Raw genomic sequence first — 24,126 nt, forward strand, 5'->3', positions numbered from 1 at the left:
GTGCCAGGTGTGTTCCTCTGTGTAAACATAGATGTTTGTTGATCATGATCCGTGATGTCATCGATTCCATTGATCAGTAATAGTTTTTTTTCAGCATTCCAGTTTTGTGTTAAAAATAAAATTGTTTCTCACGCTTAAATAAATGGATGGGGGTCTTTGATCATCTCAGGGGCAGGTCTGTGGCGGTACTATTTTCTAACTAATTACAGCATATCCTTTGGCCCAGTGGTGGGCTCAGAGAAGAATGTGGTGCAGGTGTTGCTGGACCTGCAGCTCCTTTGTGGTTCACACCTATAAGCATGTGTGTGATCAGCTCAGGGGTGTTTAATCAGAGCATTCAGTGCAGCGTCTCCTTCGGCTGGATGCTAGAGGACTTTAGCTCACTCAGATTATTGATCAGACCCTAACCTGAGGTCAAACTGAGCGCACTACGTGTCCCACAATGCACCTGGGGACTTGATGGCTCCCCCTGCTGGGGAAACTGCACTGGGCCTATTAAGGTGATTTTTTTTTGTTTGTTTGTTTGTTTTAATACTGTTTTATCTTTATTAGCTGTAAACTGGGGTTTAAGAAAACTCATAATAAACTTTTATTTTACTCTGAAAATCTCTTTCACATTTTCTATTGATCCTCAATGTAATAAATAATCTGATTATTTCATTGATTGTGTGATTAATTGATAAGAGCTGATGAGGGACCTGCTCCAAGAAGTGGGTTGGACAAACCTGGGGTGCGTCCCAAATGTACCTCCAACATCCATTCACCTCTTTTCCTGGAATTCTCTGGAAAATAAAGAGCTGTGCGTTGAAAATTTGAACTCTCCTTGATGTGCAGAAGATGGACTCCAATACGTGCATCTTACTTCACCACAACATGTTCTAATATTTCATGAATGTCATATAAACGAGAACAGCCTGGGAAAATATATTTCGTTCCAAAGGCTGGAATTTGAGGAAGGAGGACAGTTGTTGTTGCTGCGAGACAGTTTATTTCCAGGTGGGAGGTGTTATCAGGATGAGTTGCGTCCTTAAAGTCTTCATCAGTGTCACGCTGCGTGTTCAGAGGCGAGCCCACTGATTGTTCCTCAGTAACACTGTTTTCATTAAGGAACAGTTCAGAGATCAAAATTCTTGAGCTTGTTCAGTGTTCTTCATGCAGAAACAACTGAACAGAAAGTAGTTTTCATCCCAGCAGTGTGAGGCTCAGAGTCCAGCTGTGAGTGTAACAGCGATGATAGTGGAACTATAAATATATCAGCAGCTCATGGATTCAATGGAAAACGCAGTGATGATAAACATTTATCTGATCTGCTGCACTTTGGTTATTATATCCATGTTTTCATGCACAGTCAGCGTTTTCTCAAAGGACGGTCCAGTGTACCCTACTCTACAGGGAGTGCAGAATTATTAAACAAATGAGTATTTTGTCCACATCATCCTCTTCATGCATGTTGTCTTACTCCAAGCTGTATAGGCTCGAAAGCCTACTACCAGTTAATCATATTAGGTGATGTGCATCTCTGTAATGAGAAGGGGTGTGGTCTAATGACATCAACACCCTATATCAGGTGTGCATAATTATTAGGCAACGTCCTTTCCTTTGGCAAAATGGGTCAAAAGAAGGACTTGACAGGCTCAGAAAAGTCAAAAATAGTGAGATATCTTGCAGAGGGATGCAGCAGTCTCAAAATTGCAAAGCTTCTGAAGCGTGATCATCGAACAATCAAGCGTTTCATTCAAAATAGTCAACAGGGTCGCAAGAAGCGTGTGGAAAAACCAAGGCGCAAAATAACTGCCCATGAACTGAGAAAAGTCAAGCGTGCAGCTGCCAAGATGCCACTTGCCACCAGTTTGGCCATATTTCAGAGCTGCAACATCACTGGAGTGCCCAAAAGCACAAGGTGTGCAATACTCAGAGACATGGCCAAGGTAAGAAAGGCTGAAAGACGACCACCACTGAACAAGACACACAAGCTGAAACGTCAAGACTGGGCCAAGAAATATCTCAAGACTGGTTTTTCTAAGGTTTTATGGACTGATGACATGAGAGTGAGTCTTGATGGGCCAGATGGATGGGCCCGTGGCTGGATTGGTAAAGGGCAGAGAGCTCCAGTCCCACTCAGATGCCAGCAAGGTGGAGGTGGAGTACTGGTTTGGGCTGGTATCATCAAAGATGAGCTTGTGGGGCCTTTTCGGGTTGAGGATGGAGTCAAGCTCAACTCCCAGTCCTACTGCCAGTTTCTGGAAGACACCTTCTTCAAGCAGTGGTACAGGAAGAAGTCTGCATCCTTCAAGAAAAACATGATTTTCATGCAGGACAATGCTCCATCACACGCGTCCAAGTACTCCACAGCGTGGCTGGCAAGAAAGGGTATAAAAGAAGAAAAACTAATGACATGGCCTCCTTGTTCACCTGATCTGAACCCCATTGAGAACCTGTGGTCCATCATCAAATGTGAGATTTACAAGGAGGGAAAACAGTACACCTCTCTGAACAGTGTCTGGGAGGCTGTGGTTGCTGCTGCACGCAATGTTGATGGTGAACAGATCAAAACACTGACAGAATCCATGGATGGCAGGCTTTTGAGTGTCCTTGCAAAGAAAGGTGGCTATATTGGTCGCTGATTTGTTTTTGTTTTGTTTTTGAATGTCAGAAATGTATATTTGTGAATGTGGAGATGTTATATTGGTTTCACTGGTAAAAATAAATCATTGAAATGGGTATATATTTGTTTTTTGTTAAGTTGCCTAATAATTATGCACAGTAATAGTCACCTGCACACACAGATATCCCCCTAAAATAGCTAAAACTAAAAACAAACAAAAACTACTTCCAAAAACATTCAGCTTTGATATTAATGAGTTTTTTGGGTTCATTGAGAACATGGTTGTTGTTCAATAATAACATTATTCCTCAAAAATACAACGTGCCTAATAATTCTGCACTCCCTGTAAAGGAAGCAATAAAGGAAGCATTGAAGCTCCTTTCCTTGGTGTTTGGAGATTTGGAAGAGCTCTGATTGTTACCAGCATGCAGATACGTACGGGTCACGCCTCCCAGTGAGGAACCTTCCACAACAAAATGGACAATAGGAATGCACCCTTTATTCCCAAAAGCTGATTGGTTGGTTTGATCAGCTTCAAGTATCATCTTGAGAACGACATCATCACCGGAGCGCTGATACAAGGATTCACCATGAAAACGGGAAAAGAGCAGCACCTCCATCTGAATCGAGAGGAGCAGGAGAGTCAGTCCGTTGCACAGATTAGCTGTGCTGGAGCCCTCAGATGCCTCCACCTGTAATCACTGAATCAGCTGACCATCACACAGGTGAGACACACCTGCGGTGTGTGTGCGTGCTATGCTTAGACGCTACCTGTGGACACCGTCCACCAAGACTTACACCTGGGCTCATCAGACGGAGCTCGTGACAGTGCCAGGCGACAGCTGTAAACAGAAAACTGGGGAAAGCCCAGCCGAGGCCCCAGTCCAAGATGGCGGCAGGTTGTTTGTATGGCGTTCTCTGATCCCACCCACTTCTTTGCATCATAACCTCCAATCTTCTTCTGGCTAATCTCTCAGTCTAGATATGAATTTTGTTGAGGCTAAGATGTTACCCACATGGACCATAAAGCCACTGATCTGATCCTCAAACCCTCCTCTCGTGACCGCTCTCACACAGCGTCCTGGAAGTTTAAAGAGAAATCACAAAGTTGATTAAAAGGAAAAAAAGAAGAAAACTAATTTGTGAACTTTTTAAATTTGAATCTGGTGTTTTCTTAAAAGAATCTGCTGTGAAAAAGCAGAATGGTCTATTTGATTCACCTTTTATTGTTTATTTTATTTTATTTTCACTTGCTAAATACGGGGCAGACTTGACTGGGGAAAAGAAAGAGGGAAAGAAAAACAGCGGGGAAGAGGGACGGGGATAAATAATAATAATAATAATAAATTTTATTTATGAGCGCCTTTCAAGTCACCCAAGGACACTTTACAATAGAATAAAACACTTAGTAAAACAATGAGAGAATAAGAACAATAAAATACAAGCACAAGATAAAATGAACAAACAGTGGATTCACAGTGACTATGCAGATTTGAACTGATGAGTTTTGAGTTGGGATTTAAACTGGGGGAGAGAACCAATATTTCTTATTTCAGGGGGCAGAGAGTTCCACAGCCTGGGAGCAGAGCAGCTGAAAGCTCTGCTTCCCACGGTGCTGAGGCAGAAGGAAGGTACAGTAAGCTGGATAGAAGAAGAAGATCGAAGTGAACGGGCAGAACAGGTGGTGGTTAACGGGTCAGAAAGGTAAGGAGGAGTGAGGTTATGAATGGCCTTGAAGGTGAGCAGAAGAAGTCTGAAAATTATCCGGAATTTCACAGGGAGCCAGTGAAGTTCCTGAAGAACAGGTGATGTGCTGGTAGGAGGGGTTCTGGTGATAATGCGAGCAGCAGAGTTCTGAACCAGTTGAAGCTTATGGAGGGATTTTTGGGGGAGACCATGCAAAAGAGAATTGCAGTAGTCAATACGGGAGGTAACAAGACTGTGTACAAGAATGGACGTAGACTGGGTGGAAAGAGAAGGAAGCAATCTGTTAATGTTACGTAGATGGAAGTAGGCAGAACGGGTGAGGTTATTGATGTGAGATTTATAGGAAAGTGAACTGTCTAGGATGACACCAAGGCTCTTAACCTGAGGAGAAGGGAAAACTGTGGAGTTATCGATGGTGAGTGAGAAATGGTTTGCCTTCAAAAGGTTGGATTTGGTGCCAGTAAGGAGGATCTCAGTTTTATCCTTGAGCTTTAGAAAATTAGAGCTAAACCAGGATTTTAACTCGGATAGACATTCTGTAAGGGAAGAAGGTGGGAGGGAGGAATCAGGTCTGCGAGAGATATAACTGGGTGTCATCAGCAAAACAGTGAAACGGAAGATCAAATTTGCGGAAGATGGTACCTAGAGGGAGGATGTATATTATGAAGAGAAGAGGGTCTAAAACTGAGCCTTGGGGTACACCAGAGGTGACGGGGAATAGACAAGAGCGGAGTGATCTTAGTTGAATAAACTGGGAGCGGTCGAGGAGATATGATAAAGGGCAAAAACCAACAAAATAAGCAGACAAAAAATCCATCCATCAATCACCTGGATCACCTGTTGAGAAAGAAAAAAGAGAAAACAAGCAGAAGAAAAAAAAAGAGCAACATGATAAACAACATCACAATGATCTATGGGAATATAACAGTAAATACTAAATATATAGAGAGTGTGGGGGGGCCACAGCCCCGTCCTCCAGGGCATGAAGCAGGTATGGAGGAGATCAAAGCTCCAGACATCCAGAGGCCCCCAGAACACAAGAGACCAAGGAAGACCAACAGAGGGGCAGCCGCGCCACTGTCCCAGAAACAGCTGTGGAGAGTCCCAGATGAGGGCTCACTCAGCAGCCGCGGAGCAGAAGCCAGGGGGAGTTGCAGTGACGTGCCCGTGAGCTCCGCCGGCAGCCAGCTGTGCCTGAGTGACCGAGCCCCAGGCCGAGAGGCCGAGGGCGCCCCACCCCCGAAGTGGCCCGAGCCCCAGGCTCCAGGCCCCGACAAGCAGCCACCGCGGAGTGAGCCTGTGTGTACCTGGACGCCCATCCCCAGACACAAAGAACCACCAACGCACCGATGTCTGAGGGAGTCTGCCACCGGTGGGAGGAGTGGTGGGGGGAGATAGGCCTCTTATTTATTTCCTAATACTGTGACACCTTCTATGGAAATTTGTGGAGCTCCAGTTTTTGTCAGACTTCCTTTTAAACTCTCTCAAGGTAGATCCCATCTCCAAATCGGATCAGGAATTATGTGACAGGCCACTTACCAGACTGCAATCTGTCAGCTCAAAAACAATAAATCTCCTGGAGCAGATGGACTCGTGGCTGAATTTTACAAGTCATTCTCTGATGAGCCAGCTCCCTTCTTATTGCAGCTTTATATAGAAAGTTTACAAAACCACCCCAGCGACTCTAACTCGGGGTATAACCCGTCTTGGTCACTGACGACTGGCATCCTAATTGTTTACTGAATAATGATCTCAAAATTCTAGCATTAATTAAAATCTGTTATTGATGAGACACAATCAGGTTTTATGAGAAACATATAAAAAATAACATAAGGCTCATTTTGGACATCCTGATAAATTTGGGTTTGGTAGAAACTTCATTGCTGATGTTTGAACTCTGTAAGCACTGCATTCAACTGTGGCTCAACTCTCAGCTTCAATATCTGCAGAGGGCATCATCAAGGATGTCCCGTCTCCACATGTCTGCTTCTTCCTGTTTGTCGGATCAGAGACTGTCACTACAATCGGGGCTCATCGGGGGTTTGAGTCCAGTCCTCGAGGGCCTGAAACCTTTACAGGTGTTGCTGCAGCACACCTGAGTAACATCAGCAGGTCGTTAGCAACACCTGACTGCACGCTCAGCCCCGAACCCTGAACCCGAACCCCGATGATCGTCATGTTACTCGGGTGTGCTGCAGCAGGGAGGTTTCCTCGAGGAGTTTGTGACTTAACTGATGTTGACACAATCAGCAGACGATACAAGTTTGGAGCCAAATTTCATTTAGCTATTAAAACACTTCACGTCTCCTACGGAGCAGCAGGTCTCTGTCTTCACGTCAATAAAGGTGAGATTTGATTGTTCGGTATCGTTCTCACTAAAGACCAACAAAGACGAGGCTCATTAAACTTCAGTTTCAGCCGGTGCTCATTGAGCTCGGTCTCTGAGAGGCAGCGGGCATCTCCAGGTGAGCTGTAGAGCTGGGAATGGATCCTTGACTCTTCAGCTCAAAAATCAAAGAAATCTTCTGCAGTGAAAAAGCAAAGATAAGGCTGAAGATTTTTATAAAGAACTCTTCAATGATGAACTCTTATGAGAACGCTGCTGTCTTCCTCCTCTCTAAACAACACATTTATTATTACTCAGCTTCCTACAAGCATGTGTGATGTCATCTTCATATCCTGTCTAAAACTGGAGCTTTTGTTTCTTTGTCTGTAATTCTGATGTTGTTGAAACTGTGATGAAGAGGTCAGAGCTCTGTTCCAGGAGGATCCTGTTTCTAAGCACATGCAGTCTTCTGTTGGAATCGCCTTTTATCCGGACCACATCAGGACAAGTTGTGAAACATTGTGTACTGTATGTATTTCATGTAATCACCTCCCACCCACTCCATGACATGCTGGTCAGCAGTGTTGGGTAAGTTACTTTAAAATAGTAACTTAGTTACATTACTAGTTACTTCTCTCAAAAGTAACTCAGTTACTTCAAGTTACTCGTTACTTTTAAAGTAACTAGTTACTAGGGAAAGTAACTTTGGTTTTACTCAGAATTCTCTTGTTAATGTGTTGCTTCCATAACTTTGCCAGTCTTCTAGCTTGTTTACTTGCCACAAGTGCACTGTGCCACCTACCAATAGAAAGGAAAAGATAATGTGCATATTTCCACGAGAGAAATCCCACGCCTGGACCGTCATTGACTGCTGCCATGATTCTAGCCTACGTCACAGCGTTATGTGCGCCTTTTACATCCAACACAAAAACTGCAGTCGTGGTGCTTTCGATTGTACTCAGAACTCAGAAATTCTGCCTTCTGAATAGGAAGATGTTGGTAACACCAGACTGCAGATGAGCTGCATACAGGGCTGGACTGGGACAGAAAATCGTCCCGGGCATTTTGACTAGAGACCGGCTGCCATTATAGGAAAACTCATAAAGCCTTTGAATGAAAACAAACGCTGTTGTGACAGTGATGTTCACTGTTTTGATGGTATATATGCATCAATCTATCAATCGTTTGTTGTAAGATTCAGATAATTATTTTTTAAAAGCTAGACATTTTAAATGAGAATAAGAAAGAAAAGTATTTCTTTGTGCCCCCCTCTCCCTGTTAATGCCCTACATGCCCCCCTGGCAACACTTTGCTAGATCCGCACCTGCACAGTTACCAGCTGTCAGCTGCTTAGAAAAGGATCCTGGTGTTATTTGTCTCTCAGAAACAGTTCATAACTTCAACTCATTCATGTCACCTAAAAGGTAAACCTGTTTCTCCATCACAGCTCTGATGATCCAGTAAGGACATCTCCTGGTTTCATCTTCATGTTTCCCTCTCACCAGATATACAAACCGATATCATGACCAGCAGCTTTACAGCTGTGGCTCCAGCAAACATCAGCTGATACTAGAAATTAATATTAAATAAATTCTAACAACAGCTGATCGAGCTTAAACGTGCTGCTGTTGTTTAGCGCGACATCTGCTGGTTTCCTGTTTCTGGCGCAAAGTGGGCGATAAACAAACAAGAGAGCCGATCAGCTGATCATTGATCAGTTTCATGATTGAAGTAGAAACGGGAGAGGGAGGGGATGAGAGAAGAAGAGGCAGCTGTTCAGCAAAGACACAGAATAACTCCAGCTTTGTGCCTTTTTCATTGTAGCTGAATTACGGGACAAACTGTTCCTTTTCACCTCAATAAGAAACGCGTAATATTTTCTCTGAATACCAGACGGGACGGTTGGCAACTCTAATAACTTATGAACAAAATAAAGTTCAACATCAGTAACTTCATAGCACCACCCAGCTGTATAGAAACTCCGTCATGCTAGCTAGCACGCAGTACGGAAAAAGTCAGAATAACGAAAATAAACTCCACCTAAACTTGGTTCATATCTGACCCAGAGAGACTGCAGGTCATAACTTCTTACCTGAAGTTCAGTTCACACTTGGACTGGTGGGCGCCTCGGGTCTCTTTTCCTTCTGTGTCCCCTTTCCTTCATCCACCTGCTGCCCTCCACCACTTGCTAATGTTACTGACTCTGTGGAAGCTCCGCGATAGCCACCACACGAAGTAACGAGTAACGACCCTATCTAAATCCCAGTAACGAGTAACGCGTTCCTGATTTTGGCATAATAACTAGTTACCGTGCTCGTTATGTAACAGTTGCTATCGTAATGCAGTGTATCACCACATGGCGGCGCCTCCTGTCTCACGACTGGTGTCACCCCCTTTTTGTTCTTCTTCGCACTCCTCCTGTAATGGATGCTCCCGTGTGTACGCGGACTAGTGTGCTCTTTAGTAATGTGTGGTAGAGGTAGCACTTATTTTTGATATTGTAAATAAATGAGTACTTTTTGGAAAGTCAGAAGCTGTTGCTCATTCGCTATCCACCTGCACACCTCCGCGGCTGGCTTCATCTCCACCGCACGTTACAACTGGCGCCCGAACTTTTTCCCCTTGGACTTCAGACGATTTTTGCATCCCGCCGAGGATTCTTCTCTTCTAGCACGTGAACTGTCTCGGAAATCCCCCAAGTTTTGCGGACGCTCGGACGTTTTCTCCAGCCATGGCCGCAGCCTCAGCTCAGGTGGGACCCGACTAATTTCTGGATACCGCGGTGTGCCGCTGCTCTGCTTGGGAGAAAGAAAAAGAGAGAAGCTGACTCCGCGACGCGAATGGACTCCGTGGATTTGTTATTTGGACGTGCTGTTGGTTTCGTCTTCTAAGGATTAATTCTTCTGTGGAGAGCCTGGACATGAACATTTCTGCTGGCTTTCCATTCCCCTTTCCCTCTGCTGAGACTGACTGTAGCACATGTAAGTGAGAACTTGGCCGACTACAACCGTTGGTGCTGGTCTTCGGCTCAGTATAACGAAACGATTTAAAATTAATCTTTGCATTTTTGTCTTTCTAGTCTGATCTGACTCTTTTACTACTATATCAATAACTACACTGTGCCCTGGAGCGGCTTAATTTTTTTGAAATCACAATGGCACACTGCCCAGACGACTCTGACTCAGACATGGAACTTACCTCGTTACCTATGTGCCAGATAGTTAAAAATGTGACTCCTAGCCTTAGCCAACAAGTGGTGGAGTTAAGAACTGAGGTGAATAAGCTTAGTGATTGTTTACGTGACTCACTGAACATACAGCAGAGTTTACTAAGGCAGTGGGACCAACTCACAATGGGGAGCTCCCCCCCTCCTGCAGTCCCACAGTCTCCTGTTTTCCCAATGGCCACATCGACACCTCATGTTCCTGCGAGAGACAAAACTGAACCCACCAACAGTACCAATCCGTTCCTGCCCAGCAACCCATTTCAACCTACAAATCCTTTTCTCCCATCTCACTCACTTGAGCTCAGCAGCACTTCCAGAGTGATTGCGGCAGCTTTACATCACGCAAAACTGGAGCCTCCTGTGTATGCTGGGGACGGCAAAGTGCAACCTGAGGACTGGTTAAATGCAGTTGGCACATACAAAGCCTCATTGAACCTAACCGATGGGCAATTGCTAAACGAACTGCCACACTTTCTTGCAAAAGAGCCCGGGAAATGGTTCAAGGCATTGAGCTCCCACATCACATCATGGGCTCAATTCTGTCAACTGTTTAAGACAGTTTTTCTGCCCTCCGACAACCAAGAACGCATCCTGAGAGGAATTTTGGATTGTGTTCAGGCTCAGGACGAACCACTCCCAACCTTTGTTGCCCACATGTTGAGTGAGTTTGACAAACTGAAGAGTCCTCCACCTGAAAAAGACAGAATCGACCTAATTAGTAAACATGCTCTTGAAAAATACAGAGTTGCCCTGTATGGCGCTAATGTCACTTCTGCTGCTACGTGCTCATGAGCTTCACTCAGTGCTTGGACCACAAAGACCACAGCCTGCTTTATGTAGCAAAGACAACTATAAGCCTGAACCTTACTGCTTCAAATGCTCTCAGCCAGGGTTCACCACACGCACCTGCCCAAACTGTAACACCCAACCTCATTTGCCACAACGAGCCTCGAACACCGCTAGGCATGGCCCAGTCCAGCCATTGCCGGCACCTGGCCCCTCTGACCCTGGCCATGAAAAGGTGGAATTAAGCAGCACCACATCCCAGCCACAATACAGGCAGTCGGGAAACTACAGGGGGGGGAGGACATTTCACAGAGGCCAACCTTCCCCCAGTTACTAACGGAGCCTCACACGCCCGATTCACTACAGGGTGGACACAGTCTTGGACACTTGGAAGACAATTTTTCACAAGTCCACTGGAATACCCCACTAAGAACGAAAGTGAACTTCAATGCTTCATCTGTGGATGCTACCCTTGACACGGGTGCTTCCCTCTCGGCTGTACGAACAGATCTCATTCAAGTAAATGACTCTCACCCTAGAAACACAAGTGAGTGGAATGGTCCTGCAGTTAACCTTGCCAATAATGCTCCCTGTATCCCTGACGGTGTTATTTGGCTCAATATTGGATTCATGAACAAGAACTTTTACCAGCGTTTTGCAATAATACCAGATTTGTCCTCTCCTTTCATTCTGGGAATGGATTTTATGGCAAGAGCTTCTGTTTCTATTCACATTCCCACTAGAACCGTCTACATTGAGGACATCCCCTGCCCACTCGCAGACGATGAAGAGGACCTTCAAAATGATTACTCACATTCACCTGGAACACTGATGTCTTTGGACTTGGTTCGCTCAGACTTAACAGCCAAACTGTCTGAAGCAAGTCTCTCAGAGAACAACAAGGATGCTTTACTCAATCTGTTCAGCAAGTTTAGCTCCTTGTTTGATGGTCAACTTGGTCGAACGGCTCTCACTGAGCACGCCATAGAGACTGGCAATGCAACACCTGTCAATCTCCCACCCTATCGCACGTCACCTGCTAAGAAACGTGTGATTGAAGAACAAGTACAACAAATGTTGAAGGACAACATCATTGAACCTTCCACAAGCCCTTGGGCAGCTCCTGTAGTCATTGTAAATAGAGCGGCCACGGAACCAAGGTTTTGTGTGGACTTTCGAGGGCTCAACCAAGTTACCCGAAAAGACTCTTATCCCCTGCCTCGTGTAGATGAGTCTTTGGACTTTCTGGCAAGAGGAAAGTTTGTCTCGACATTGGACTTAGCGCGAGGCTATTGGCAGGTTGCTGTAGCAGAGGACTCGAAGCCTAAAACTGCCTTCATCTCTCACTGCGGTCTCTTCCAGTTTCGGGTGCTGCCCTTTGGGCTCTGCAACGCACCTGCAACTTTTCAGAGACTCATGAACTCTGTGCTTGCTGGCCTCATTTACAAAACGTGCGCAGTCTACCTGGATGACATTGTTATCGCCTCACCTACCTTTGAACAGCACTTAGTGGATCTTGAGGAGGTGCTGGGCAGACTCCAGGCTGCTGGCTTGTCATTGAAGCTCAAAAAGTGCCAATTCTGCCTCGATGAATTCACCTTTCTCGGGTACCGCATCACATCATCAGGTGTTAAGCCCGATCCGGACAAAGTAAAGGCGGTTAAGGAGTTTGATACCCCAACCTCAGTGAAACACGTCCGTCAGTTCTTTGGCTTGACTGGCTATTATCGACGCTTCATTCAGAATTATGCCCGCCATGCCGAACCTCTTCACGCCATCACCAGAAAGGACAATGCTTTCCACTGGGACGACAGCTGTCGAAGGGCCATGGACACTTTGAAGGATCATGTCACATCAGCCCCGATCCTGTCATTTCCAGACTTCAACCGTCCCTTTTCCATTCACGCCGATGCATGTGACATTGGTCTTGGGGCAGTGTTGATGCAAAAGGATGACAAGGGTCGTGAGTACGTTGTGGCTTTTGCTAGTCGCTCCCTTCACAAAGCTGAACTCCCCTACTGCACTTCAGAGAAGGAGTGCCTCGCTGTGATATGGGCTCTGGAACACTTCCGCCCGTATGTTGAAGGTGTTCATGTTACTATCTTCACTGACCACAACAGTCTCAGGTGGCTCATGTCTCGTCAAAACCCAACGGGCCGACTCGCCCGCTGGTCACTTCGTTTGCAGGACTTTGATTTCACAATAGTGCACAAACCTGGTGCACAAAACAAAGTTCCCGACGCACTGTCACGCAACCCTTTGCCTCTGACCTGTGACAGGCCGACTGATCTTTTACCAGATCATGCTGTTATGGGCAGCCTGGACATTCGTACTCTGCCCCCCGTCATTCTGGCTGACCGTTCACAATTGAGACAGCTGCAGTTAGACGATCACGTCACAGGTCCACTCCTCAGAGACATTGAAGCAGACTCTCTGAACAGCTCGGACAATGCCACCTTGTTACAGTATGTTGTGTATGACTCTCTTTTGTATCACAGGGAACCCAAGTCCACATGTGCTTTGCACCCTTTGAAAGAGCTGAAACTGTTTGCCCCTACTTCCTTGAGAGGCACCTTGCTGGACTATTACCATGACCACCCCACAGCAGGTCACTTGGGTGTTTCTAAGACATTGGCTAGACTGCGTTTTAGGTTTTTCTGGCCCAAAATGGCAGCTGATGTGAAACGCTATGTGATTTCATGCTCAGTGTGCCAACTCACCAAGCCAAGTCAGAAAAAAGCAGCCGGTCTTATGGTTCCCATTGTCCCCCAGAAACCCTGGGAGTATGTGGGTGTGGATTTTGTTGGGCCACTTCCCCGCACCCCCACTGGTAATGCTTATTTGATCGTGTTTGTTGACTATTTGACTAAATGGGTTGAAGCCAGTGCTGTCAAAGAAGCTACATCTCAGGTAGCAGCTGGTAAATTCGTCACTGACATTTTTGCTAGACATGGTACACCCACTTACCTGATTTCTGACAGAGGGTCTCCTTTTGTGAGTGAGCTTTTTGAACATGTTGTTTCTGCATTAGGCTCGGTGCACAGACTCACTACGGCATATCACCCTCAGACAAATGCTACTGAACGCGTCAACCGGACTCTGAAAACTGCAATCCGCGCTTATGTAGGTGATAAGCACACATCATGGGACAAGTTTCTCCCTCAGATTTGCTTTGCTCTGCGCACCGCCCCTCATGACAGTACAGGTTTGACTCCTGCCATGATGCTTTATGGTCGTGAGTTAGACACCCCGCTTGACCTTATCACTCAGCCTTCTACAGCAGGTGTTGATGAACCGGGTGTGCCTTACCCTGAGACTCTGAGAGCCTCCCTGCAGGAAGCTCACGACCACGCCAAAGCAGCTTTGGACTATAGCCATGACAGACAAAAACATTACTATGACTTGAGACATCGACATGCCTCGTTTCGTGTTGGTGACCTTGTGAGAGTTAAGACACACCCCAGGTCAGATGCTCAGTCTAACTTTACTGCTAAACTTGCACCACTGTTTCAGGGACCATTGTGTGTATCTCAGAGACTCAGTGATGTTAATTACAGGCTCACTTGGGTGGACTCCGGTGTGGATGCAGGTGTTTATCATGTTGTGAACATGCAACCGTTCCATACCTGGGACTCTCTCACTTCCAAAGAACATTCTGTTTCATCGCCTGCCGAGAGAGAGACCGCAGAGGGTCTGAACTCTGACTCTCAGGCCCACCCTGGCCCCCCTGCAGACACTGACATTGGCTCTGAGCCATTCCCCTTTGATTTACCGGACATTGACTCTTCTTCTGGTGTGGGCGCTGTTCCAGAGAGTGTTTCACCCAGATCTGTCCAGCACCCAGCTGCTGGTGGACATTACAATCTCAGGCCCAGACGTTGCCCCAGAGTTACGTCTGGCTGGAGCAACAAAAGATGGACTAATGATTTTCACACAACCAGGCTTGATCTGAAGTGAAATGTTCTGGTTAAACCTGTTTGATGCTGTCTTGTTGCATTGCTACTTTGAGTCATGATATGTAGATGTTTCTGTTTGCTCTACTTAATCCAGTTTTATGGCTCTTTAGTGCGTTAAGGTTCATTCTTGGCATTTACTTTAAAAACAAAAAAAAGGAAAAAGTGAAAAAACTAAGAAGACTGATTTTCCACTGTACATATTCGTCTTATTTTCACCAATTTCATTTTTAAATGGTCTTTTGCCCTGTGTGTGTGCACCAATCTTAGCTGTAACCTCTATGTATAGGGTACTGTTAGGTGTGGTGTGTGTTTTTTCAGCTGTGTACGGCTGAGGACAGCCTTTTTCTCACCAGGGGGGACTATGTAACAGTTGCTATCGTAATGCAGTGTATCACCACATGGCGGCGCCTCCTGTCTCACGACTGGTGTCACCCCCTTTTTGTTCTTCTTCGCACTCCTCCTGTAATGGATGCTCCCGTGTGTACGCGGACTAGTGTGCTCTTTAGTAATGTGTGGTAGAGGTAGCACTTATTTTTGATATTGTAAATAAATGAGTACTTTTTGGAAAGTCAGAAGCTGTTGCTCATTCGCTATCCACCTGCACACCTCCGCGGCTGGCTTCATCTCCACCGCACGTTACAGTTACCACAATAATAACGTAGTTACTGTAACGCGTTACTTAATAACGCGTTAGTCCCAACACTGCTGGTCAGTCACAGGAGCACGTTCAGTGAGAGACTGAGATTACCGAAAAGCACCACTGAACGACACAGGAAATCTTTCCTGCCTGTGGCTCCCTGTACAACGCATCCACTTAACACACTGGTTACTGCTACAACTACACGTTTCTTTTCCAGCTATTTATTTATGAGTGACTTATGTATGTATATATATGTATATATGGTACTATTCTTAGTTAGCGTATTGTCTGTCTTGTCTTAATGTTGGTTTATAATGGAGCACTGTAACAAAAAATTATTTCCCCCAGGGATCAATAAAGTATTGTGATTCTGATTAACCTGTGTGCGACTGAGGCAGCTGCTGCGCTTGGATTTTGTTCTTTTGTGGAATAAAGTTTTGTGTTTTTTAACTGGGAAGTACAAGCTTTTCGGAGCTGAACACCTGCCGTGTTGTGCCAAAAAGTGATTTCCAATGTTTCTGTGTGTTTTTTTTGTGAGTAATATTTTACGTATGTTGGTAAATAGACTTTGGTGAACAGAGGGGTTATATATAAAATTTAAAAATTACATGTTTTTCAAGTATCTTTATAACTCCGTGTTATTGTACTTACATTATAACCAATCCGGTCCTTTTTGTCCACTTGAAATATGTTTACAGAACTGTTGTTATATGTGTTGCAATATCTGCTGTCCTCTTGGCCAGATTAAAAATGTGTTTTTTAACAGTAATGTCAAGGAGATTTATTTAACTGGAAAAATAAAGGATATATAAAAGGCACTGCCAAAAACTGATTGCCACGTCTACCTTGTGACATGAATGTTGTTTGTGGCTCAAGATGGCTTGATGTCATTCATGAGGGAAACATTTGACATGTATTTCAGCTATTAGAGACCAACAAGTTATTTATAGCAGTTTAAATACGAGCAATCAGTTTTGGGCATAACACCGGAACACCACGCATACACACTCATTCTGGGCCATTCATTCAGCAGTGTCAATAAAGATTCACCAAAACAGTCAGTTATGACGTCATCTTCGTGCGGCCTCCCGGAAGTGCGCGCTGGAGTCAGAATGGCGCAGAAGTGGATCGGCGGCTGCAGCTCAGGTGTTGTTTGATGACAAATTCACCGAAAATCACCGGAAACCGGAGACCGGAGCGCGAGGTGGACGGGGATCTCGCGGAGGACACGCGCCGCCGTCGGGGACGCACACACGCGCAGTGAGTGTCCGCTACGCTTTGCGAGCCCCGCGGCTAGCATGCTAACGTGTTGAGTCACGGGGGTCCAAGTCCGCGAGCAGCCTCGCCGCGAGCTTCGGAGCACCCCAGGCCCGCCCGCAGGAGCCCTCCCGGCGGCCACGCTGCCGCGGAGAAATTCAGAGGACCGCTAGCCTGTTAGCACTGCTCTTCCTATGTTAGCATGCTAACAGAGAAGCTAGCCGTCCGCTCAGGGGAGCCGGGGTCCACCTGACGTCATCAATGTGTTTGTCTTTGTTGTGGGAGTTTAATCACGTGGTTCACCGCGTCGCTGTCGCCCGTGCTCCTCACCTGAGTTCACAGGTTGCTTAGTTATTCCGCCACCAGGAGGGGCTGATCAGAGTGACGTCATCCGACATAGCTGGACTCATCTCCACAAGGGGTGGGACAGAGGTCCAGGTAGCTCATGTGAACATGCAGGTTATATAGCAATCAGAAGTTTGGTGGTTTGAGCCCTGGGTGCCAAAGTGCCTTTGAGCAAGACACTGAACCCTGAGTTACTCTTTAGGTGTGTGTGTGTGCTTTAAAGTGCTTTGAGCACTCCAGTAGTTGAATCAGACCTGTCCATTTACAGACAGCTGTTAGTCAAAGAGGCTACGCCCCCAATAATGCAGGTTATTACCCAGGCATGTTTTCCACACCCTGTCAGGTGTTAAACATGGCCGTCTGTGGGACAGAGTCAGAGAGACTTTATTTATCCCCAAGGGACAATTAAGATGCAGACAGAGGCCCAAATACAGTGGGCCTCTGTTGGGTGTCAGAGGGATCGCAGCAGAGGTTGCACACCTGCAGGCCAGGTGAGACTTGACCAGCCTGAGCCTCTGTGTTTTCAGACAAAGATCTAGGAGGCGGGGCTTAAGATCCTATTTAGGCAATTTTAACACAGATTACAGGTTTTATTATTACCTATCAGCTGACATAGACTCTGTGGCCCAATCGGCTCTTCCACAAGCTGGAAACCGATGCAGAACAGGTGATGTTTCCTCTGGTTTTTTTACGTGCATGTTGTCAGTGTGCAGCTTCTTCCGGAAAGCAGTAAAAGATGCCCAGCAGCTAAGACTGCATGTGATGCTCCTGCTGAGTCACTGCAAACAGTGAACACACCTGTTCAGCCAATCACATTAATGCCCTCTGATTTGATTTCAGGTCTCCTTTATCAGGCTGTGGGACAGGAAGTGTTCATGTTTCCATGGAAACAGCTGTAATGTGTAGCCGTCATCTTAGAGACAAAGAGCAGCACTGAGTGCGCTCAGACACCAAATCATTCGCTGTAAATCAAATTTTATTCTCCCGCTCTGTGCTGAAGATTCTGCTGCTTCAGCTCTCAGATCATCATCATCATCCTTGATCATGGCTTTGATTGGTGCAAGCAGCATTCACAGGGTCATTCTGTGAGGAGGAAGAGTCGCATGACATGCAGAATACCCCTGTTTCATGTGAGTGCACACTGAGCCTGAAGCAGAGAGCCCAGGTTATCAGAGAGAGTTAGCTCTGACTGAGGTTAGGTTTTGTTGATCTAGTTAACTCAAAGAAAGCCTGGATATGTTGCACCTCCTCCGTAGTCATGGCCCTCTTACAACAATTCACCTGAACAGGTGTTTGGCCCTCTGTTAGACAGGTGGAGACTGCATTAAAGGTCGAAGCTCTGTCTGGACCCAGCTGTGTGTGTTTGTGTGTGTGTCAGCAGGTGATGGCGGAGCGACGAGGCGAGTGTTTGTGGAAGAAACACGTGGCGGAGCAACTCAAGCTTAGAGACCGAGAGCAGAGACAGGCCTTCGAGGAGATCATCCTGCAGTGTGAGACACACACTCTTTCTTTAACCCTCTGTACTCGGTAGAATTCCCTGGAATGTTCCAGTTTCCAGAGGTTCAGATAGAAATCTTAAAGTTATTTTAAGAACTGCTGTAAGGCAGCAGCTGTAAGTTGGTTTGAAGTCAAAGATCGCAAGTAGCTGAGCTATATATGAACATTTCTTCATCTTCCTCCTTAAGTCTGAAGTGAAGTCAGAGCTCTAAAGCAGCGGTCCCCAACCACCGGGCCTCGGACCGGTACCGGTCCGTGAGTCGTTTGGTACCGGGCTGCGAGAGTTGAGGCTCAGGTGTGAAATGTATGGTTTTCAGGGTTTATATCGGTTTTCAGCGTTATTTTGTTATCGTTTTTATCGTTTACTCGGTTTTCCTGGGTCTTTTCACGTGTGTTATGAATAAATTTTCTTTTTTTGGTACCGGTACTAGTTTTATTTTGTTGTATTTAAAGGCCGGTCCGTGAAAATATTTTTGGGCATAAACCGGTCCGTGGCGCAAAAAATGTTGGAGACCGCTGCTCTAAGACACACAAACCTGCATGAACACACTCAGTTAGATTAATTCAATTCAATTCAATTTTATTTATATAGCGCCAAATCACAACATAAGTTGCCTCAAGGCGCTTCATAGATACAGAGAAAAACCCAACAATCATATGACCCCCTATGAGCAGCACTTTGGCGACAGTGGGAAGGAAAAACTCCCTTTTAACAGGAAGAAACCTCCAGCAGAACCAGGCTCAGGGAGGGGCGGGGCCATCTGCTGTGATTGGTTGGGGTGAGAGAAGGAAGACGGGATAAAGACATGCTGTGGAAGAGAGACAGAGGTTAATAACAGATATGATTCAATGCAGAGAGGTCTGTTAACACATAGTGAGTGAGGAAGGTGACTGAAAAACTCAATGCATCATGGGAATCCCCGGCAGCCTACGTCTATTGCAGCATAACTAAGGGAGGATTCAGGGTCACCTGGTCCAGCCCTAACTATATGCTTTAGCAAAAAGGAAAGTTTGAAGCCTAATCTTGAAAGTAGAGATAGTGTCTGTCTCCTGAATCCAAACTGGAAGCTGGTTCCACAGAAGAGGGGCCTGAAAACTGAAGGCTCTGCCTCCCATTCTACTTTCAAATACTCTAGGAACAACAAGTAGGCCTGCAGAGCGAGAGCGAAGTGCTCTAATAGGGTGATATGGTACTACAAGGTCATTAAGATAAGATGGGGCCTGATTATTTAAGACCTTGTATGTTAGGATCAGGATTTTGAATTCTGGAAGCCAAAACAGGAGAAATCTGCTCTCTCTTTCTAGTCCCTGTTAGGACTCTTGCTGCAGCATTTTGGATCAGCTGAAGGCTTTAAGGGAGTTTTTAGGACATCCTGATAATAATGAATTACAGTCGTCCAGCCTGGAAGTAATAAATGCATGAACTAGTTTTTCAGCGTCACTCTGAGACAGGATATTTCTAACTTTAGAGATGTTGCACAAATGGAAGAAAGCAGTCTTACATATTTGTTTAATATGTGCGTTGAAGGACATGTCCTGGTCAGAAATGACTCCAAGGTTCCTCACAGCATTACTGGAGGCCAAGGTAATGCCATCCAGAGTAAGAATCTGCTTAGATATCATATTTCTAAGCTTTTCAGCGCCGAGTACAATAACCTCAGTTTGATCTGAATTAAGAAGCAGAAAGTTAGCGGCCATCCAGGTCTTTATGTCTTTAAGACATTCCTGCAGTTTAACTCATTGGTGTGTGTTACCTGGCTTCATGGACAGATAGAGCTGGGTGTCATCTGCATAGCAGTGAAAATGTATGCTATGTCTTCTAATGATGCTGCCTAAGGGAAGCATGTATAATGTAAACAGAATTGGTCCTAGCACTGAACCCTGTGGAACTCCATAATTAACCTCAGTGTGTGAAGAGGACTCTCCATTTACATGCACAAACTGGAGTCTATTAGATAGATATGATACAAACCACTGCAGTGCAGTACCTGTAATACCTACAGCATGTTCTAATCGCTCTAATAGGATATTATGGTCGACAGTATTGAATGCTGCACTGAGGTCTAGCAGGATTAGACCCACATGACTACGCCCTGCCAAACAACAGCAGGAGCTGATTAGAAGCTAGGCTTGAGTGTCCTAAAAATCACACTTCCACTCTGATGAAGAATGACTACGTTCTCAGTTCGACTCGTGTTGGTCACCAAGTGTCCAACAACGTAAGCTCCACTGACAGCAGCTAACAGCAGTTAGCAGAGGCCGTCGGCAGCACAGAGCAGTGTGCCCACAGAAGCACTCAGCGACACATCAACTCATCGCAGTGAAGCCTTTCAGAGCTCTGCTTCGTAGGTTGCTGTGGTGACGCCCCCTTGACATTAACACGGTGCTGACTCCCATGTTGGATTTAAACATGGCTGCAGCTCACACACCTGTACAGCTGACTGGAGCTGTCGTGTCGGCGCTCAGGAGGACCTGACTAACCCTGAGTGCAGCTGACAGAAGGAAGCTCCACCCACACACTTGTCAGCCACCTACAGCGTAGCGTCCATGTTGTTTGAGTTGTCATAGTTGTTGATGTATTGATGGGTTTTCAGATAACCGTCTCCTGGAGAAGGCGGACCTGCAGGCTGTTCTATCGGAGCGTTACCAGGCCGACAAATATGACGTTCAGAGAGGCCACGAGTCCAGGTGAGTGTAAGGCGTGCTGGTGTGTGCTGTCACTCGTCGGCGTGTTGTCTAACGTGTCTCTGTGTCCCGTGGCAGTGCGGCGGACTCGAGTCGCAGCGACGCTCTGCAGCAGGAGATGGCTCAGATGAGGATTCGGCACCAGGAGGAGCTGACGGAGCTGCACAAGAAACGAGGCGAGGTGAGTGCTTGCCGGCATGCCGCCAAGCCTGAGGCGTGTGTGCGGGGAGGCGGGGTTAGGGGGACGTACAGGTGCAAGTTACTGAGCTGTGTTAGTGCACATGGTAAGGGAAAACCTGGAGTGTTTCCTGTGTGACACGCTCAGTTTGCTCCTCAATAATCCGGCAACAGAGTGACTACTCGCAGCGCCGTGACATTGTTTTAAACAGACAGTGGATGGAGGCTTCTTTGCGTGTTTGCCGACGCGCTGTGGCCGCTCACATGTTGGTGGTGAAACAAGGCTCTGCTTCACCCACACACCGCTGGCCCACCCAAGACTGAAGTGCCTCTTTGTGCCACGCCCACTGCTTAAACCGCCGCCAGGTCTGTTTTCCTGAAGCTGCCTGAAACAGGTGAGGATGACAGGACGTCAGTCGCAGGGACGTGCTCGCAGTTCTGATCATGTGAGGGAATTCGCAACTAATCACATGATTCCTGACCATCACTAACAGGAAGTGATGTCACAGTGATAGTTGATACTTTCTGTCAGCTGACATCCTCTGACTCATGGAAACTCTGAGCTGCTGACATGTGACACACGAGGCTTTATAGCAGGAAGTGTGAATGTTTGACTTTCAGTTCTCCCTCCTGCTGCAGCTCATCACAGTGAGCGAGGGCTGGTGGAGGTGCAGTCGTGTGCTGGAGAGCTCCACCTCTGAATACTGAGTGCTGATGGCGATGATGTCACAGCTCCAAATGGAGCGTAAAGCTGTTTCTGGCTTAATTTAGTACATCCTAATTTGCTGGTTGTTGTCATAACAATGCGTCCGAGCGAAATAATTAGTGTGCGTCACAAACGCTACAACAAAGGTCGATAGCGTTTCTCCAGACTCAGGGGAACACTCATCGAGTGACGCCACTGACCAGCGAATCGGTGACATGTAGTCTGATGACGACACATTTTAGTACCTGCTCAGTTCACTTGGAACCCCGTTCGTACAGGTACTACAGAAGTATCTGGTACTACGAAGGTACCACGTCCTATGACCTAATGCAAAACCTTGAAAAGCAAAGACCAAGACAGACTTTTAATTAGACTCAATCAAGAACCCACCCACCACTTTAATCACACTCTAGATCTTGTTTTAACATATGGCATAGAAACTGAACATTTAAGTGTTTCCTGAAAACCCTCTCCTGTCTGATCATTTCCTGATAACATTTACATTTACAATAATTGATTACACAGCGGTGGAATGCCAGGTATGGAACGCCAGGACTGCCATAATGAATTAATTAAATACACCATTAAATAATTAATTAAATGTGGCAATAATTAATTAAAATTGGAATTAATTAAATAAATAAATAGTTATGACACATGTAATTAATTAATTATTGACACATTTAATTAATTATTGACACATTTAATTAATTATTTAATGATATATTTATTTATTTCATTTTGGCAGTCCTGGCGCCTGGCTCTCATCATGAAATAATCTGTCAGCCTCACCCATCAAACTCAGGGGGCGGGGTTAACGCTAATCGAGTCAAAACCATTGCTTTGGCCTGGTGGCCATTGTTTCTAGCACACAACAACCAGCATGTAGAAGCTAACAGAACTGAACTTTGAAAAACCCTGTTTGTGTGTCACCAAATACCGTTTTAATATTTTTTTAGCCGAGAATGTAGTGGTTTAATCTTCATGTGTCTGGTCGGTTTGTCAAGATACAGCCTCTTTGCAAAAGTGTTTCGATGATTTCGGAGATGTCTGCCCAGTCTCACGGCAAAGCGTGGGATAAATGGCCTGGCCTGTATTTATATAGCGCTTTACTAGTCCCTAAGGACCCCAAAGCGCTTTACATATCCAGTCATCCACCCAGTCACGCACACATTCACACACTGGTGATGGCAGCTACATTGTAGCCACAGCCACCCTGGGGCGCACTGACAGAGGCGAGGCTGCCGGACACTGGCGCCACCGGGCCCTCTGACCACCACCAGTAGGCAACAGGTGAAGTGTCTCGCCCAAGGACACAACGACCGAGACTGTCCGAGCCGGGGCTCGAACCGGCAACCTTCCGATTACAAGGCGAACTCCCAACTCTTGAGCCACGATCGCCCGGGATAGACCCGTTCGCCTCGCAAGCAATCCCACCGACAAAGCGCAGGCCCCGGTACACAGCTGTAGTAACCCCCGCTGACTTCTTTTACTGAGGTTATATTTATCGATGTTTTATTTCCTGATGTTCTTATGTGTCCTACGTGTTTCAGTCGCCAATTCTGAATTATAACTAACATTAAAAACATGTTTAAGGAGGAGAGAGAGCAAATAAATCTGTTTAACATCTGATCTTTGGGTTTTTGTTCAGTAATCAGCGTGACCTGTGTATAAACACATAAAAGAGATAACTTTGGTGTTTCCGTCATGTAGTAACTGCTGGCTTTAACTGTACAAAGGTTGTTCCACACTATGAAACACATACAGACTTCATGATGTTCGGCTAATATTTTTATTGTGAATATTAATCATGCTGACCTCGCTCTGTACACCACGCAGCGAGGTCAGCATATCCACGATATCCTCAGCTCCATGAGTTAACACAAAGTTTCCCAGCTGACTATCTAACTGCCAACTATTCCAGAGACGTGAAAATATACAGCATCAAGAAAAGTGTAAGAGACTCAGCAGCAGATTAGAATAACAGTTATACATTTAATAAATCACCAAATGAATCCAAGAAACGAGCAAACCTGTTCCGACAGTTTGAGTTTGTATTCCCTCAGCTGCAGACTCGCTGCTGTTTAAATGTTTGAAAAGGAAGATTAGATATAAAAAACGTCAAACATAGACTCAGTCTGCCTTCACATTTGATATGAGGCCAGCACGTATAGTGGCCTCAGCAGGCTATTACTGAAATACACGTGCTATAT

The 24,126-nt window shown here is 45.8% G+C and overlaps 2 protein-coding genes across 8 annotated transcripts in view; both read left to right on the plus strand.

Annotated features, from left to right (window-relative positions):
• spint2 (serine peptidase inhibitor, Kunitz type, 2) overlaps positions 1 to 606 on the plus strand; it is an 8,516-nt gene extending 7,910 nt beyond the window's left edge. The window contains exon 9 of the mRNA XM_080890179.1: positions 1 to 606. This exon is cut by the window's left edge and continues 955 nt beyond it. The gene's annotated coding sequence lies outside the window, so the exon portion shown is untranslated.
• Positions 607 to 10,645: 10,039 nt separating this feature from the next.
• atg16l1 (ATG16 autophagy related 16-like 1) overlaps positions 10,646 to 24,126 on the plus strand; it is a 31,993-nt gene continuing 18,512 nt past the window's right edge. For 4 of the 7 annotated variants that reach the window (XM_080890142.1, XM_080890144.1, XM_080890145.1 and 1 more), the window contains exons 1-4: positions 16,309 to 16,506; positions 18,227 to 18,338; positions 20,940 to 21,033; positions 21,109 to 21,211. In XM_080890142.1, the coding sequence (XP_080746268.1) occupies positions 18,233 to 18,338; positions 20,940 to 21,033; positions 21,109 to 21,211 (303 nt within the window). In that variant the 5' untranslated portion in view covers positions 16,309 to 16,506; positions 18,227 to 18,232. Of the gene's footprint in view, positions 16,507 to 18,226; positions 18,339 to 20,939; positions 21,034 to 21,108; positions 21,212 to 24,126 lie in introns of those variants that run through there. The other 3 variants (XM_080890143.1, XM_080890147.1, XR_013972602.1) reach the window with 3 other exon arrangements.

The sequence above is a fragment of the Rhamphochromis sp. 'chilingali' genome (genome assembly GCF_963969265.1).
Source record: "Rhamphochromis sp. 'chilingali' genome assembly, chromosome: 8".
Taxonomy (NCBI): Eukaryota; Metazoa; Chordata; class Actinopteri; order Cichliformes; family Cichlidae; genus Rhamphochromis; species Rhamphochromis sp. 'chilingali'.